Source organism: Acytostelium subglobosum (genome assembly GCF_000787575.1).
Source record: "Acytostelium subglobosum LB1 DNA, scaffold: scaffold35, whole genome shotgun sequence".
NCBI classification, from domain to species: Eukaryota; Evosea; class Eumycetozoa; order Acytosteliales; family Acytosteliaceae; genus Acytostelium; species Acytostelium subglobosum.
Genome location: NW_012236498.1, coordinates 122,004 through 138,711, shown reverse-complemented (window position 1 = coordinate 138,711; position 16,708 = coordinate 122,004). Strand labels below are relative to the sequence as shown.

The 16,708-nt window shown below is 41.5% G+C and overlaps 6 protein-coding genes across 6 annotated transcripts; 3 read left to right on the top strand and 3 right to left on the bottom strand.

Moving 5' to 3' along the window:
- Positions 1-314: 314 nt before the first annotated feature.
- Positions 315-1,477, bottom strand: SAMD00019534_117970 (hypothetical protein; the record flags this gene model as incomplete). The annotated part of the gene is made up of 4 exons (XM_012892945.1): positions 315-620; positions 697-979; positions 1,050-1,164; positions 1,234-1,477. Coding segments are annotated over 4 exons (948 nt in total), but the record flags the coding sequence as incomplete, so codon positions are not given.
- A 598-nt stretch (positions 1,478-2,075) lies between these two features.
- On the bottom strand, positions 2,076-4,291 carry SAMD00019534_117960 (hypothetical protein; the record flags this gene model as incomplete). The annotated part of the gene is made up of 5 exons (XM_012892944.1): positions 2,076-2,383; positions 2,461-3,370; positions 3,448-3,555; positions 3,628-3,785; positions 3,847-4,291. The coding sequence occupies 5 exons, from the start codon at positions 4,289-4,291 to the stop codon at positions 2,076-2,078; spliced, it is 1,929 nt and encodes a 642-aa protein (XP_012748398.1).
- A 1,580-nt stretch (positions 4,292-5,871) lies between these two features.
- Positions 5,872-6,932, top strand: SAMD00019534_117950 (hypothetical protein; the record flags this gene model as incomplete). The annotated part of the gene is made up of 3 exons (XM_012892943.1): positions 5,872-6,120; positions 6,461-6,664; positions 6,762-6,932. Coding segments are annotated over 3 exons (624 nt in total), but the record flags the coding sequence as incomplete, so codon positions are not given.
- A 3,378-nt stretch (positions 6,933-10,310) lies between these two features.
- Positions 10,311-11,223, top strand: SAMD00019534_117940 (hypothetical protein; the record flags this gene model as incomplete). The annotated part of the gene is made up of 2 exons (XM_012892942.1): positions 10,311-10,844; positions 10,921-11,223. Coding segments are annotated over 2 exons (837 nt in total), but the record flags the coding sequence as incomplete, so codon positions are not given.
- A 116-nt stretch (positions 11,224-11,339) lies between these two features.
- Positions 11,340-13,908, bottom strand: SAMD00019534_117930 (hypothetical protein; the record flags this gene model as incomplete). The annotated part of the gene is made up of 5 exons (XM_012892941.1): positions 11,340-11,986; positions 12,048-12,239; positions 12,313-13,009; positions 13,126-13,371; positions 13,435-13,908. 5 exons carry the CDS (start codon positions 13,906-13,908, stop codon positions 11,340-11,342), a joined length of 2,256 nt encoding a protein of 751 aa, XP_012748395.1.
- An 854-nt stretch (positions 13,909-14,762) lies between these two features.
- Positions 14,763-16,673, top strand: SAMD00019534_117920 (hypothetical protein; the record flags this gene model as incomplete). The annotated part of the gene is made up of 4 exons (XM_012892940.1): positions 14,763-14,914; positions 14,994-15,184; positions 15,238-16,482; positions 16,555-16,673. The coding sequence occupies 4 exons, from the start codon at positions 14,763-14,765 to the stop codon at positions 16,671-16,673; spliced, it is 1,707 nt and encodes a 568-aa protein (XP_012748394.1).
- Between the last annotated feature and the right edge of the window lie 35 nt (positions 16,674-16,708).

The window sequence follows — 16,708 nt, the reverse complement described above, 5'->3', positions numbered from 1 at the left end:
TTTGGAATAAGCACAAGACGAGTACTTCCTTTTCAAGACATGAATACAGCATTGTGTCTTCCCTCTTACATTGAATAACAGAGTTTACTTCGGAGTTATAGAGAATGAATGACTGACTGACTGACTGAATGATTGAATGAATGAATGGTCACTGATCAAGTGATCGCGATTCGCTTGCACCAGTGTTGTTGTTGAATGAGAGTGACCTTAGCCACGCCTCGCAGACGAGCTAAGGTTGAGGGGGGATAGACGCGTCGACATATACATTAACAACACACAACGTTGTTGTAGTTGCTGTTGTTACCTAGTTCATCCTAGGATTGTTCTGGTCGTTTCAGAAGTGGTTGAGAATCCTCTGTCGCTGCAAGATAATTGGTGAATGATGCCTGAGAGTCGTCAGAGAAGTTGTCACCAGTCTCATTGATGATGGCCGATGCCTTCTTGTTCTTGTGACGATAGTAGAACAAAAGAGTTAACAATACCGCCATTTGAAGCGCTGCACTAAGATAGGATAGCCATGTCGAGACACTCTCGTGCGACACAAACACCATAAAGTAGATAGTCAGGATCGTTCCTGGACACTGTATACACATCATTGCAATTGATAATGTTCCTACTTTCTGTAATTACATGAATGTTAGTATGAATGATTAATGTCCAAGAGCACAGCACGCTGCACAATGATATAACACATACCTTTGCCCTGAATGTCTTGTAAATCTGTGGAGACCATTGAACAAAGGTGATAACGGTTGAGAGAATGCCCATGCCGTAGCCAAAGATATAAGTTGTGTGACGACATGGACCATAGCGATACAGAAGCGCAGCCATTGCAATTGGGATGGCAATGAGGAACAATATCAAGAACAAAAAGAATACCTTGCCAGCCTTGTACTCGCGGCGTGCGTTCTTCAAATCGCCACCAGCAAGGAATATACGTCGTAGATCATATGGAGTGAATAGTATGTACAGCATGAATCTGAAAGAGTCGTCGCATGGTTTGTTAGCGTCCTGGCATGCATGTCTGTCTTGTTTGTGCACCAACATACATTGGGAATGTGAATAGCCAGAGTGAAGCGAGTTGGAAGAAGGCCAAGAGTGATGGTGCGCATTTAGCAAAGCCCAACTTTGAACAAGCGTCTATTTGCGGATACTTTAGTATAACTAATAATGTTGTTTAAGGTTAATATTATTCACTTGAGGAAGTGAGTTGAGATGCAAGGTAATACATACATGCATTGACAACGGCGGAGAATTGATTTATGTTGCCTAGTAATAACCATATTGGACTCAGACCTGCAGCAGACTTGCTCTTGATAATCTTATAGTGTTGTGGCAATGTTGAAGCTACTCCACCCAATGCCAAACCAATTCCCAATGCAATTGCAAGGCCATCCATATGTACCAATATATCCTCAAACTGTGCAGGATCAGTTGGCATGGTGCCATTTATACAGAATGAACGAGACATCCTGTTCTATACCTCCAATATATATATTATATTATTATAATTTATCTCTTGTCCTTTCTTCTCTGTCTCCTATGTCCTCTGTTTAACTATATCTTTCGTCAGTGTCAATCAAGCCTATATATATATATATATAATATACAATTACAACAATATAAATATATGTATACAAATAATAATAAGGATGTATGAATGTGTAATGTAATGAGTGAAGTGAGTTGGAGAGTGAGAGGAATTGACTATTTGTGTCGAGGTGGGAAAGGGTTTGAAACACATTAGTCAAAGCGGGGGTAGTGTTTTAACTTGATGTCAACACACTTAATGAAGCAAAGCACGATGGTGGGAATGGGCATCCTACAGCGAGCTGGCGGACTGATGAATGATTCATCACAACTTTTGGGAAAGGCGTGCCCTTCGTACACGATCTACGACTCCCTAACCTTGCTATGCTCAAAAAAAAAAGGTGCCAAAGTGTTTGGGAACACTGATTGATCATGATTGGTGCGTATGAGAAATGGAAATGGAATGATTGGTGCGACACAAGAAATGGAAATGGAATGATCCAGTGGCCAATCAATCAATCAATGATCTTGATATTATTGACTAACTAGTTGCCAGCCTTGAACACCCATGCACTGTTCTTTGAGAGATAGGCAAGTTCACTGAGGATCGTCGTTCGGAATGATGCTGGAATGTCTTCGCCAAGCACTTGTTGACAGGAATCGGTGATATCAGTACGCTTCAAGATCATCTTCTTCTTGAACAAGTCAATGACGACCCTGCGATACTTGTCGATATTGGCATTGCCCGATGACTTCAAGAAATAAGCATGATGTGCCTTGTCCGCTATCAGATTGAGTGAATCATTGATCGCCTTGTCATTTTCAAAGTCCTTCAACAAGTTGTTTGGTATCTCTGTGATGTTGATTGATTGGATTGGATTGTTAGTCGAATTGATTGATTGAATGGAACCATTCCCAAATAACATTTACCTTCACCTCCCTTTAGGGCAAGACGTTGTTTGATAAATTGAATGTTGCAGACACCATGTTGCTTGAGCAGATTGTACAGGAAGAATAGTAGTTGCTGGTCTAGTGTCTTGCCAACAGTAAAGTCTTCGGGTATTGAGGACAGTGAGGTGGCCTCCACGCCGCCATTGTCCATGGCCATTTGAGACGCCTTGACATTGATCAACTTGCTGCCATGTCCCGCATCCATAATGCCACGCGTCATAATGTCCAACAGCGGGTTCTTTGACGGGTCCATAATATCGTCGAGTGCTGCCAATGTCTGTTCCTTTTGGTCGCGCAGATTGTACTCGTGCTTGTCGGCGATCAATGGGAAGCGATGCAAAAAGTCCTCGTCGGGCTGCTGCTTGAGATACCATTGCCTGACCGTGTGATTGATGTTGGCGATCTTGGAGATCATCTCTCGCGACTCCTCGGGCGAGAGATGCGTGCGCTCGGCAAACTCCTTGCGGTTGACAAACTCCTGCTCAAAGAACAGGTGTATCAGGTAGTTGCGCGCGATGATCATGTTGGACTCCTTGTGGATCACGTCGCTCTTGATCACCCATCGACCCTTGAGTAGCACGGCAATGTTGTCCAGCTCCTGAACGACGTCAAACTCGCTCACAGTGTTGTCGCCCAGCAACTGATATATCTTGGAGAATGGTTGGATGCTGCCATTGATCAATATCTGCTTCACCTGGTTGGCCCAAGGCATCTGATGTATAGCTTCCAATGACACTGTCTCTTGCAGATGACTTGCCTTTGGAACCCACTCCTCTGGTATCCTCGGACACAACAGATCCAGGTATTGAAAGCGATCCAAATCGAATGGTATCTCCTTTGTTTCAGGTGCCATCAGTTTGCTAACATTCTGGATTGTACTCTCATTGGACTGATGGTAGTTGTGTTTGTGTTGTGTTAGTCCTTGCTCGCTCACTCATTCATTCAATCATTCATCGACAAACATACAGAGTCGTCAACCAAATCCAACTTTATCCATTGCTCTTCATCCTCCATCTTCTTGAGCATTGTGCCTGGCAATGCCGCCGCTTGCTTGGCTGTTGGCTTTCTATATGACTGTCGTGTTTGATTGATCGATTGGATTAGTAGGTTGACACATAATATGAACCATGATGTCCAGATGCTTACGATTGGCTGTTGCTTGTTCTCTTCGTCCTCATCCACTTCACCACTCTCCATCGCAGTTCGTTTCTTCTCTGCCTTCTCCTCTTGATACAGATCATCCACAGTCTTGAAGTGAGGTCTCAGTTGAATGATTGATTGAAGAGGTGTCAAGTGTAGTTCGTCTGAAGGTCAAATCAAGTCAGTACATATGCAAGCCAAGATACTAGTTCTAAGAGTACATACCATTGCGAACAATGCCAACTGCGTAGTTGGTTCGATGTGATACTGTTGTGGATGAGAGTGTGTAGGAGTCTGGTTTGATTTCTGATTGATCGTTGTAGTTCTCGGACTCGGTCTCGATGGCCAGATCCATCTCGACACGCTGTTGCTTGGGTTTGACGCGTAGCTCTTGAAGTTTAGACATGTCGTAAGGACGCCATGGTTGTCGCAAGGGGTATTGAAAGAGGAACAAGTTGTCCGCAAGGTTCTGTGATAGATACACTGGCATCTCTGTTACAACATAGTCATCATCGTCGTCTGTCATCATTGAGGTGTAGTTGTTGTTCTTTGTGTTTGATGTGTCGTCCATCATTGATTCTGTGTTATTGTTGGTATTGTCGCCATTGCTTGATGATGTGGTTGTTGTTGTTGTCGTCGTCGACTTTTCTGTCATATCTACATCTGTCATTTGTATAACTATCACTTAACTTCACTCTCACTCTACCTCTCTCTTTAAAGTCGTTACCCACAATCAATGAATGAAACAGGCGCGAACACAACTTCTTGACAAAACGACAGAAAGTTGGAGAAGTGTTGACCTTGTTGTTGTAACTCACGCTCATTTACATTCTTACTTGTCAATCAAATATAACATTAATTCATGTTAGCCTCATTGTGACATTCGAACAAATATAACAACCAACAACAGATAATAGATATAAACTCATTGTAAATCATTCATTGATATGTGTATCTAGAACAGTGAACATCAATCAATGATGTGATGATGTAGATAGTATTGGAGGTCCCCTCAAGTCAAGGACTACTTTAATACCACCAACTCTAATAATTGGCTAGAGTTACCAGAGTAATTTGGTTAATTCGGCACTTGCCATGCTTACTTTGAAGATCCCAAAGGCTCTGAAAGTGCCCAACAACAACAAGAACGACAATCAAATTCAACACCAAATGAGGAATGAATCATTGAACCAACAAAGGCTGGTAATGCGCGAAGCGGTGGGCGCCTGCGAGTGTCCACTTATCAATGAACACTGACCACTGACGTTCGTCTTTTGAAGGAACTGAAATGATTGGCTCGGGAATGCTGCAGGCCACATCACTATCCTGCAAATGACAACAACAACACGTCTCTCTTTGTGCACAACCAACAACCTGTATCTAAATAGGAGTACTTCTCAGTTCTGATCTTGAATAATGACTTGTTGTCGACGCGGACAAACCCCCAATCACACTTCAGCATAAGAATGCCCCTCCGAAGTCAGCAACACTGCCCAGCAATCTTTGTTCGATTGATTGGCATCATCAAGACACTCAAGATAATTATGGTGAAGCGATACTCCTCTTCGACCCTTTTCGAAAATATCTTCATCATTACTTTACGAAGATTCCCAAAGTTGTGGACCACCATCAGAGGGGCAAATGATGGATCAATCACCAAAGTGTGTTGGTGGTGGATGATGGGGCAGTGCCATCCTCAAGGGGGATCGTAAATCTGATACCCGCCGCATAGCAATAACAATAAGATAGAAGAAGAAGGAGGAGGACAGCTTGTCTCTTTATCTGGATGGTTGAAGAGATAGGGTTACCGGAGTGTGGCCTGGCCTGGCCCAACCCACATATACTTGGTGACGACCTTACTTCCCTGCTCAAGATGGTCCATCGTCAATGCCTCACATCACCTCATCATCTCATTCACTTAACCTTATACCTAAAACAACAACAAATCAAGACACTAATATAACTACTACTACAACTAACATAACAACAAAGTCCACTCGATTCGATCATCGATCACATAGCATCATCATTCATTGATAGAACCAACTCCCACCTTACCATCAACCTCATCTATTACCTCAACAATCACATACCATACCGTCCATGTTACCATCACAATAGTTGGAGCTTTGTAATTAGTTATATTTATATAGAGATAGAATGGGCGAAGATATAGAGTTGGACAGCAGGCCAAGAGGATTGGACGCTGAAACTACCCAACAAATAGATGACTCTGCACCCAAATTCACATGGGAGGCCAACAAAGGAGAACTACTATTCATTCTCAAATGGTCTTGGCCACTGATTGTATCAAACATACTCAACAATGTACTGTACCTATTTGTAAACCTTGTCTTTGTGGGACAATCCCAGACCAGCAGTGAGCTTGCCGCCGCTGCCCTGGCCAACACATGGACCTATGCCACTGGTGCCATTGCGATAGGCATTCTCAATGCCATGGACACTCTGCTCAGTCAATCATTTGGAGCTAGTAAGTTGGATCAGGATTAATATTTATATCAAACACAAACTAACCATTCAATCAATCAAACAGAGAATTATAAACTTGTAGGATTAATTGCACAAAGAGGAGCCATCATTGCTTCTGTTATATCTGTATTCATTGGTAAGTAATCATTCGATCATTCAATCAATGTACTATTCTGACTCCCAATCCATCTCAGCTATTTTATGGTATATTACCGATCACTTCCTAAAGCTTGTTGGACAAGACCATGATATTTCCAGAATGGCAGTAGAGTACGCTTTGTAAGTATTACAAATGATCAAAGATATATACATAGTGATTGATTACTAACCATCACCAATTAACCTTAGACTGCTGATTCCAGGTCTATGGTTCTACAACATGACCATTTGCATGCAGAAATATCTGCAAGGACAAGGAAAGATGATGCCATCCATTTATATTGGTCTGGCAGTCAATGGCCTTAATGTCCTATTCAGTTTCATCCTAGTTTACGGCGTTGGAGGTTATCATGGGATGGGATTCAAAGGTGCTCCTTTGTCCACATCTTTATCGGTAAGTTTTATATATATATGATTGATTGATCGACCACACACATCCTGACAATGGCTAACCTGACCAAACATCAATCAATTAAATATATGAACTATAGAGGATAATTGGATTCTTCCTTATGATTGGATATATCAAGGTATTCAAATTACACAAGGATACATGGTTTGGATTCTCAAGAGAGAGTTTCAAACTCAAGGGCATCAAAGAGTACCTTGCCATTGGTATCCCARGCAACGTTCCAACATGTGTCAGAAGGCTGGTGCTTTGAAGTGTTGACCATCTTGGCTGGACTAATAAGCACTCATAGTCTGGATGCACATAAACGTTTGTTATAACTTTACAACCATCACCTATCAAATATCTTCCGGCATTTCAATGGCAGTGGCAGTTAGAGTTGGCCAACTACTTGGTGGTCATCAAGCGCATCGAGCAAGGCGTGCGGCCTGGGTCGGKTCTGTTACTTGCAATGATTGCCAATATCATTGTGGCCATTGTGTTGGTGTCTGCTCGTTACAAGATTGGAATGATCTACACACAAAACGAAGATGTAATCAACATGGCCGGTAGTATCCTACCAATTGCAGCTCTGTTCCAAGTTTTTGATGGAGCTCAAACAGTGTTCCAAGGTGTAGTACGTGGACTTGGACGTGTAAAGATTGGTGCACTCTCCAACTTGATTGCATTCTACGTCATTACCATTCCAGTGTCAGTTTCGCTGGCATTCCCTGCACATCTTGGCGTCACTGGTCTATGGTGGGGACTCTGTGTAGGATTGGTTACAATCTCAATAGGTCTAGGTATATTTATACAATGTATCAGATGGCATACCGAGGTGGAAAGAGCAAAGAAGAGGACAAAGACACAAGTGATACCAATGGAGATTATTGTTCCAGCATTGGCAGGTAGTGCTCATAGTAGTATGTCATCATCATCAATGATGGCCAGTACAGGTACTGGAGAGTCTAGCGAGGTTTCTTCCAGTCATGGTGGTGCAATCATAAGTAGCAATCAATCACATAACAGTTTAATGACATCATCAATGGCACATTCTGGAGCGTATATGATTACAATATCTTCATCATCTCCTGCCAAACCGGATAATGATGATGTACTACAGGAGGAATGTTCAACTGCCAACACTGGTGATACCATCAATGTCAGAGTGGATGAATCACCTTCATTGGCCAACATTGTTCCAAATAAGAGCTCAAAGGAATAAATGGAATAATTTAAAAAGGGGTGAGGTGTGTGAATATTTTGTGTGGGTTTTTATTAATTTTGTTGTAGAATTTAATGATGATCATTAAATTGGTTTCCCTCATTGTCATCAGGTTAGCTCCGTTGGAGGCCTTCAAGGACCTAACTTTTTTTAACAAAATCAACGTGGCAACGAGTGGTTTCTTTTATTGTTATCAGGTTAGCTCAGTTGGCAGAGCGTAGGTCTCATAATCCTAAGGTCGTGAGTTCAATCCTCCCACTTGATATCTTCTCTTTTGTTTTTTGATGACCAAAAAAAAACTACACTTGAGAAATTACCTCTTTGTATTGGACCTTTTGATATTATAATTTAAATCTATTTCAATAAAAGTATGATTTTATTGTAACCTTGCTACTATATTATAAAAATAATATATTATTAATTATTTAATTCCACTTCTATAAAGAGAAAAGTAGGTTCAAAAACCTTATCCCGACATTGTTTTTTATCATTCTTTCTCTTCTGTTCCCTGATATACTTTGGAACTTGGGATCTAGTAGATTTCATCTACATTGAGCTTTGGCAATTCCTTTGGACCGGACTTGGCAATATAAAAAGAATAATGACAATCACTAGACCCTTGAAGTCAGTAAATGATTATCTCATTCTCTCGGCATGTGTAAAACCCACTAACCAGTTAGAAGAGTCTATTCCAGAGGTACATTGAATGAGTAATGTATTACTCATATCTAACCCTATACATGGTCCTATTCTTTGTACAAATACAACTTAATAGTAGTTGAATAAGTCGTAGCATATGTCCCAACTACACATTTACTCAAACACACACGAACTAACTAACTGTGTTCAATTCCAAAGACAACCACGAACACCACAAACACAACACACGACGAATCGTTTCAAATTGGCAATTACTTTAAATGGACAAGCACAACCACACACAAACATTGTTGTTGTTATAGTGGTGGTAAACAATAATATAATATAATATAATATAATTGGTTTATAGTAGTATATACCTTGTTGTTTTACAATCTTATACACTTCTACCTTACAAGAGATAATAATATCAAGTATACAGATAATAACACAATATAGATAAGCCAAAGAATAGGATAATAATAATGACAACATATCAACCTGTACCAACTACAGAGCCAACAGAGAAATCATTTCTCTTACAGGGCAACAACAATAACAATCTTCCACAATATGGAGTCAACTACTATGATGTAGGAGAAGGACTCTTGGCTACTTTGGACGAGTCAACCATAAGATCAATTAGAGTCAACAGAGCATGGGGATACATATTATGTTCACTACATCTTGTATATATCATTTAACAAGATACATTGGTGAAATTTATTCAACTAACAAACGATTATCAATTCCCAGATTATTGGACTATGTCTATTCTTCCTTGCAGGTGCAGAGGAATACTTTACATTAATATGCGTAGCATTGATTGCCCATGTATTCAGTATATCACTTGGAATGTATGCCTTGTCAATCAAACATGTCATGTTGATTATTAATGTATGTTATCTGGGTATATTATCTATTTTATTCTTTTTGATTACTAATTAATTTTATATATAGTATATGATATATGGACTTGTAGTACTTGCAATTACAATCTCTGTATTCATTATTAGTTCAGTACTCACGGATCATTCATCTTGGATGGTATTCCTTATTATCTTTACAGTTGTCAATCTCCAGATATTTGGTATCAAGTCATTGTTCTGTCTTGCAATGACACTTAAGGAGCAACAATCAAGAGTACAAGATTATGAACAATCTATTGTAGCTTCAAAGATGTTGAGCAATCCAAACATGGCACCAGTATACTTTGATGCTCCACCATCATATGCTCCACCAACCAATGAGTTCTACTACACATTATCCAGTCCTACTGGTCAAGCACCAATCACAACCGATTCAAAGCCAGTTGTATATAGTCCCCAAGTATACCAAGTTTAAATTAATAAATTAAATTATTAATTTATTTTAACATAATTATTAATACACATGGTCGTAGATGTCAGTTTCTACTGGTGGTGAATATCTTCCTACATGATGATGATGATGATGTCTACGATCATTAACAACTGCCTCTTCAGGAATCATTGATGAAGATCTAATAATAATAAAATAGTTTGTTAGATTTAGAGAGTACTAAATAATTCATTACAACTTACTTACTCAAAAAGAGAGGAGGAAGATTTGATCTTCATAATAATTATTTATATTTCTAACTAGTCTATTAATTAATTCGATAATAGGTATAATGGTATAAATATGGTTATGATTTTGTTATTCATATTCTTGTTGTTGATGATTTTGGTAAGGGCAAGGGCAAAGGTAAGGTTGAAATGAATTGAAAAAACGAATGAAGTGCGAGTCTAATTGGGTTCAAAGTTATTGTTCATACAAATAAACAATATAAACATATATATATACAAGATGTCAACTACAACAACATCATCATCAACAGTATCTACTGCACCAACATCAAAGATATCAGAAAAAGATCAAGCTATTATAAATGATATCAAAAAGATACAGGACGAGATGTCTGCAATCTCAAAGGAGCAGAGAAAGAAACAGGTGGTGATCGAGAGGAAGTACAACGCACAGCTCGCCGCCAACTATAAGACACGTGATGAGATGATTGCCAAGGCCGGTGTGCCAGGCTTCTGGGGCACGATCGTCACTCGTGTCATGATCCCCAACTTCCAGCCCATGGACCAGGAGATCGTCGACCTGATCGACTCGATCTCTGCCAGCTTTGACTATGCCGACGACGCCATCACCAAGACCGTCGTCTTTAACTTCAAAGACAACAACTACTTTACAGAGAAGCAGCTGGCGCTGACCATCAAGCAGAAGCTCGACAGTGAAGACGATCAATTGATTGTAGTTCCAGCAAAGATCACTTATAAGCAGAAGGAGCCAGCAGTAAGTAGATATGTTGATCATGTCGGTGGCGTCGTCAGACTCATTCACTAACTCAATCAATCAATCATAGCAAAAGAGCAAAGGTAATGATAAGAAGAGAAAGGAGACAAGTGATGGTGATGCATCAAAGGAGAGCTTTATATTGCATTGGTTGTCATCGTCAGAGGATACAGACAGTGATGCATTCGAGGAGTTGATCAATGCTTATCAAGACCCATTCAGTGTGTTGGCCGATGACGATGATGATGAGGATCAATTCGATATGGCCGACTTTGAAGATGATGGAGAGGATGATGATGAGGATGATGAGCCAGAGGAGGAAGAGCCAGAGGAGGTCAAGAAACCAGCACCAAAGCAACAAGCTCCACCAAAGAAGAAGAAATAAAGTACATCATGCTGCCCCCCAGGTGGCGGCAAGATAGACAACGGCAACAGCAACAACAACAGGACATGTGGATTGATTGTAACAGAGTGTGTATTTATGTCGGTAGTCGATTAATCATCAATCTCCTCAGCGTTGGATTCATCTTTGGCTCGTTTGCTTGATGATGATCTCGAGGAGGAGGATGAGAAGAGCTTCTGCTTGAGGTTGTCCAGCCAGCTCTTCTTGGAATAGTACTGACTGGATATCTCTTGCCAGTTGTCATTGTTCGAGGCAAAGTCAGTGTCGGGATTGGCATTCACATTGGTCACACCAGAGACTGCGGCCAACTTCGACTTGTCCTTCTCAGCGACATCCTTAGTCCACGACGCGTCCGACTCGGAGATGTCAAAAGCACGGAACGTCAATGAGTTCTGGATGTGCTCATTCTCCACACGGAAGATGGACCAGGTGAATCGACGCACGAGCTCCACCGTGGCCAGTATCGTTACAAACAGCTCGTTGCTGATGCCCACGTTGAAGACGAATGGTGTGACGGTCAGGGTCCAGGCAAAGCGCAGGAACAAGTCACTGATGATGGCGTAGTAGTAGGCCCACATATACTTCTTGAAGATCAAATGCTTGCGAAGCATTGGACGAGGGGATCCGCGCCACATCAGGCGCCAATCCACAAACACATCCCATACATACATATACAATGTAGCCATCACAAACAATACGCACCATACTATCCTACCAGGTGTCCATGGTTCAGGGTATCCTGTTTGATTGATTGTGTGAGTGATTGAGTGATTGGGATAGTTCCAGGGACTGGTACTTACTCGAGTAGTTGCCCTCAAGTGAGGAGAATAGGACGACGCAGAAACCAAAGGCATATTTGCCAGTGTTGCCAAGATGTAGCTTGTTACGTGTCTCCCTGTATAGTAGCATACATTGCATCATACGCCATAACAATGGCAGTCCAGAGATCACTGGAAGTGCAATCTGATTCGAACGATTGCATCTCTTTCCATCTGGATTGATTGATTGATGTTAGACAATTGATTGAGTGATTGGAATATTCCACACAAACACTAAACTACATACCATTGACCTCCCAGTCTCCAGTTATAAAGTAACAAGCAGTATACTCCCAGTCAAAGATTGTCCTGACCATCGATGTTAGGACATCACCAAGATAGAGTGCACGGAACTTGATACTGCCAAAGGGTGTGATGAATACGTTGCCAAGTGTAGTGAGTAGTACAAGACGTGACTTGCGATGGAAGAATCGTAAGGGGAATAGCATGACCAACAGCGAGAAGATGACCAATGCCATTGGGTAGACCTGTGCGGGGATGGCACCCAGTGTGAAGTTGCCAGTGATGGTGCCACAGAATAGGAAGTAGGTGGCCAGGAAGATGAACGTGAGGAATGACGCGGTCTTGAAGATCCTTCGATGACAGACCGTCGTCCTGGGGTCCAGGCCAAAGATGAGCACGTGGTTGACGCGCTGGTTCTCCCAGATCCACACGTTGATGCCCCATAGCCACACGGCCAGGATGGGCAGGGCCACGCCACGGAACACCGGTATGACCGAGACGAATCGGTCCCAGTCCGGATGTACATTGACATGTCCACTGGTGAACAGTACAATGAGCAATGTGAGCAATGTCAATGTACAACCAATCGCCAGACCAAGCTTCATCATATGATAGTCCGATGAGTTTGAGCTAGACTTTGGGCTGAGCTTCTGTTTGGCCGTAGATATACGGTCAATATCAAATATCTTACAATACAGGAGCTGATTGATTGAGTGAGTGGAATAGTTCCAATCATTGATTGATTGATTGAGTGAGTGGATGTTAGTATATTGGAATGATTCCAGAGATGGTTTTGGAATTGATGTATACGACATACCTCTACATCATTCCTCATGTTCTTCCATTGATTGGATGCCATGAATGGTTCACTCTCGATTGCCAACAATGTAGTCTCCTTGTAAATCTTTGATGCACACTTGTCGAATTTCTTTAGGATCTTCTGGAATCCCATATGATTCAATGTTACATAGTTCTCAATCATTGACAATCCCTGGTATATCTCCATAAATGCTCTCCTTATACTCTTCAACAACTTTGGATTTGGATTCTTCTCTTTCAATATCTAAAGTTGTTTGAGTGAGTGATCGATCATTCAATCAATTGATCAATCAATGGGGATACTTACGATTGACGCATGCTCGGTGAGTTTGTTGTAGTGTCCAATGATGTCATTCTCTTTGAGTCGGAAGAAGTCGTTCACCATGGCACACTCTTCCATCAGTCGTGATATAAAGAACTTGTCCTTCTCTTCGTTTGATGAAGGTAGTGTGGCCAAGTCAATTGGTAGTGAGTCATTGTGATGATGTTGATATGATGATATCAAAGGTTGTCTCTCCGGGTCCATACTATTATTCATAATTGGACTGTTACTTCCACTTCCATTGTTACTGCCACTGCTATCTCCATTACTATTGCCATTGCCACCGCTGCCACTGCCAAAGAATGAGATTGATAATGTACGAGACTTGTTCTTATTCTTTGGTGGTTTGCCATTTGATGTGTAGAGTGATCTTAGACACTTCTTCAACTTGCCATAGGCCATATACTTTGCACGCCACTCCGACACACACTCATATCTAAGCTTCTTTCCAAACTTCATCCTTTCCAACAACCCTTATATGATTGATTGAATGATTGATCGAATATTATTTGTATTTGATTGATGGAATAGATAGTAAGTAAGTGATGTTTGATTGATTAGTTGATTGGTGTTGGGATTGGATTGAATGAGTGGGTTTGGTGATTGGTGATTGGTGATGAGGGGTCACAAGGTGTCGCCCAACAATGCAATTGTTAAGTCTGTTTGTTTGCGTGTGTGTGAGTAAAATTCGTTTCGATCATCATCAGTTTTTAGGACAAAGTGACAACAAAAGAGATATTTTGTGTTTTTTTTATTTGACACCAACATCGTGTCAATCACCACCAAACTGTAACAAGTTATAATGATGGGGATCATTCCAATGTTTAATACCAGGCGTCATATTTTTGACCTGGTACGAATTGTCGGACCTGTCTTTGACACTGTCTACACCAATTAATTGTTCTAAACACTATTCTCACCAGTCAAAGATGTCACATTTGGGCCATTCTACTTCAGTCACTCACACTACAACCGATAACCAATGATATGACCAACGATGCAATCCTATCATCGGAGCATGACACCTATCAAAAGGGATTTTTGGTCAAAGTATCTTCCTCACTTTCAACATTTACATACTGGTACAAGTTCTTCTTTCTTCACATTCTATGTTGTATTATATTATTTCTTCTTCTGTACATGTATACAAATATTATGATGTTCGTTGAATAAAATGAAAAAAGATGATGTTTGTGAAGTGTTTTGATGAAGTTGATGTTGAAATGAAATGAATGAAGTCAAAGGTTATTGAGTGTGAGAGTCGTCATTGACTGACTACAGATAATACATATACATATACATCATACAACATAATGGCAAAAGGAAAGAGGAATAATAGTGATGATGAGAATGATCTTGAGGAACAATTGCTCTCTGTAACAGAGAGGAGACCATCAAAGAAGTCAAGATCATCAACTTCATCATCATCCTCATCATCAAGAACTAAATCATCAAGAAGGAAAGAGTATGTTTGAATGATTGATTGATTGATTGGTGATATGTAAGGACTACTGACACTCATACATATATACACATTACATTAGAGAGTCAGAGTCTGAAGAAGAGGTATTTGATGATGGTTATGATGAGGACATGTATGAGAATGATGAAGATAGGGCCAGACTATCCAAACTACCGATGCTTGAGAGAGAAGATATCATCTCACAAAGATATGAACGAAGAAGACAGATGAAGGAGAGATGGGAGCAACAACAAAGATTAAAGAAGTTAGATAGTATGTATCATTGATTCAATCAATCAAACATATAACTAACAATTTTCAAAAAGACAAAGATACAAGAGAGAAGGATAAAGATACAAAGAAATCAAGTAGTGGCAGTAGCAGCAGTAATAGGGAGAGAGATAGCGAGAGGGATTGGGAGAGAGATGTAAATATATCGAGACGTCATTCGGAGAAGGACACAAAGGAGGACAGCAAGTCAAGCAAGGCTCTGAAGGAGCTAAAGCAGAAGCAGCGCGAGAAGAAGGAATCGAATCAAAAGAAGATCGACCAGGAGCGCAAGATCGAGCAGGAGATCAGGAAGAAGGAGATAGAGCGCGAGCGCGAGATCCACATCAAGAAGGAGATTGAGCGCAAGCTCGAGCAGCTGGACCTCCAGACGCTGAACCAGATGCGTCTCTCTAGGAACATGCTGGTCAAGTGGGTGGACCAGCCCTACTTTGAGCGTTACGCACCTGGCTTCTTGGTGCGTGTCGTCATTGGTCAGCATCTGAACAACCCGATCTACCGTATTGGTGAGATCGTCAAGGTGCGCCAAGGCACTCAGTACACCGTCGAGAACAAGCGCACGGACAAGGTGCTGATACTCAGCTACGCGGGCGCCAAGAAGGAGTTCAGCATTGAGAACGTCAGCAACAACGTCATCACACCCAGCGAGCACGAGCGTTGGATCACCGAGATGGTGCGCGCCGACCAGGAACTGCCTTCAGCCGAGTTCATCGCCACAAAGATTGGCGACATCAAGCGCGCTTCAGAGTACGTCTACACCAACGATGACATTGAGAAGCGTGCCGTCGAGAGGAGGCGACTCAATCAGGTGCCCGAGAACATCGCCTACGAGAAGGCCGTGGCCATGTCGCTGCGTGACACACTCGACCCTGTGACACAGGCCGAGCAGTACAGAGAGGTGTCTGAGAAGATCGACTCGTACAACCAGATGATGACGTCGATAAAGACAAAGAAGCAAGAGAGCGATTTGGCTGTCAAGATCAATCTGAAGAATAAGACGTTGAACAAGCAGCAGAACTCACAGAGCACGCAGGCTTCGACGGTCACCAACGAGTTTGATCCATTCGCCAGGCGTAAGACTCGTTCAACGGCCGTAGTCGTTGGAGATCATAACAATGCACCGTCGTCGTCGTCATCAGCACAGACTTCATCGCCCAATGTCAATGGTAACTCTGGCATTCAGGAAAAGGTAGTCGTTGTCAAGCCAAAGGAAAGGACATTGCAAGAGATACACCAGGACATCCATTTGGACATTGTTATCCCAGACAATACAAGCAAAGTCTGTAAGTAATCATGCTAGCAACACTCAAGGCTCGTCGACGACCTGCTAACTAACAACTACCATAATTACATAGTGTCAGTTCAACCATCGAGGAAGAGACGTCCAGTCAGATCGATTGTCGTTCAAGATAGTCACGGTCATCATTATTCAGAGAGGAACATGATCACTGTCGAGGAATACAACAGAAGGTAATGTCGCGACATTCATACATGTACTTGAGGTGATGA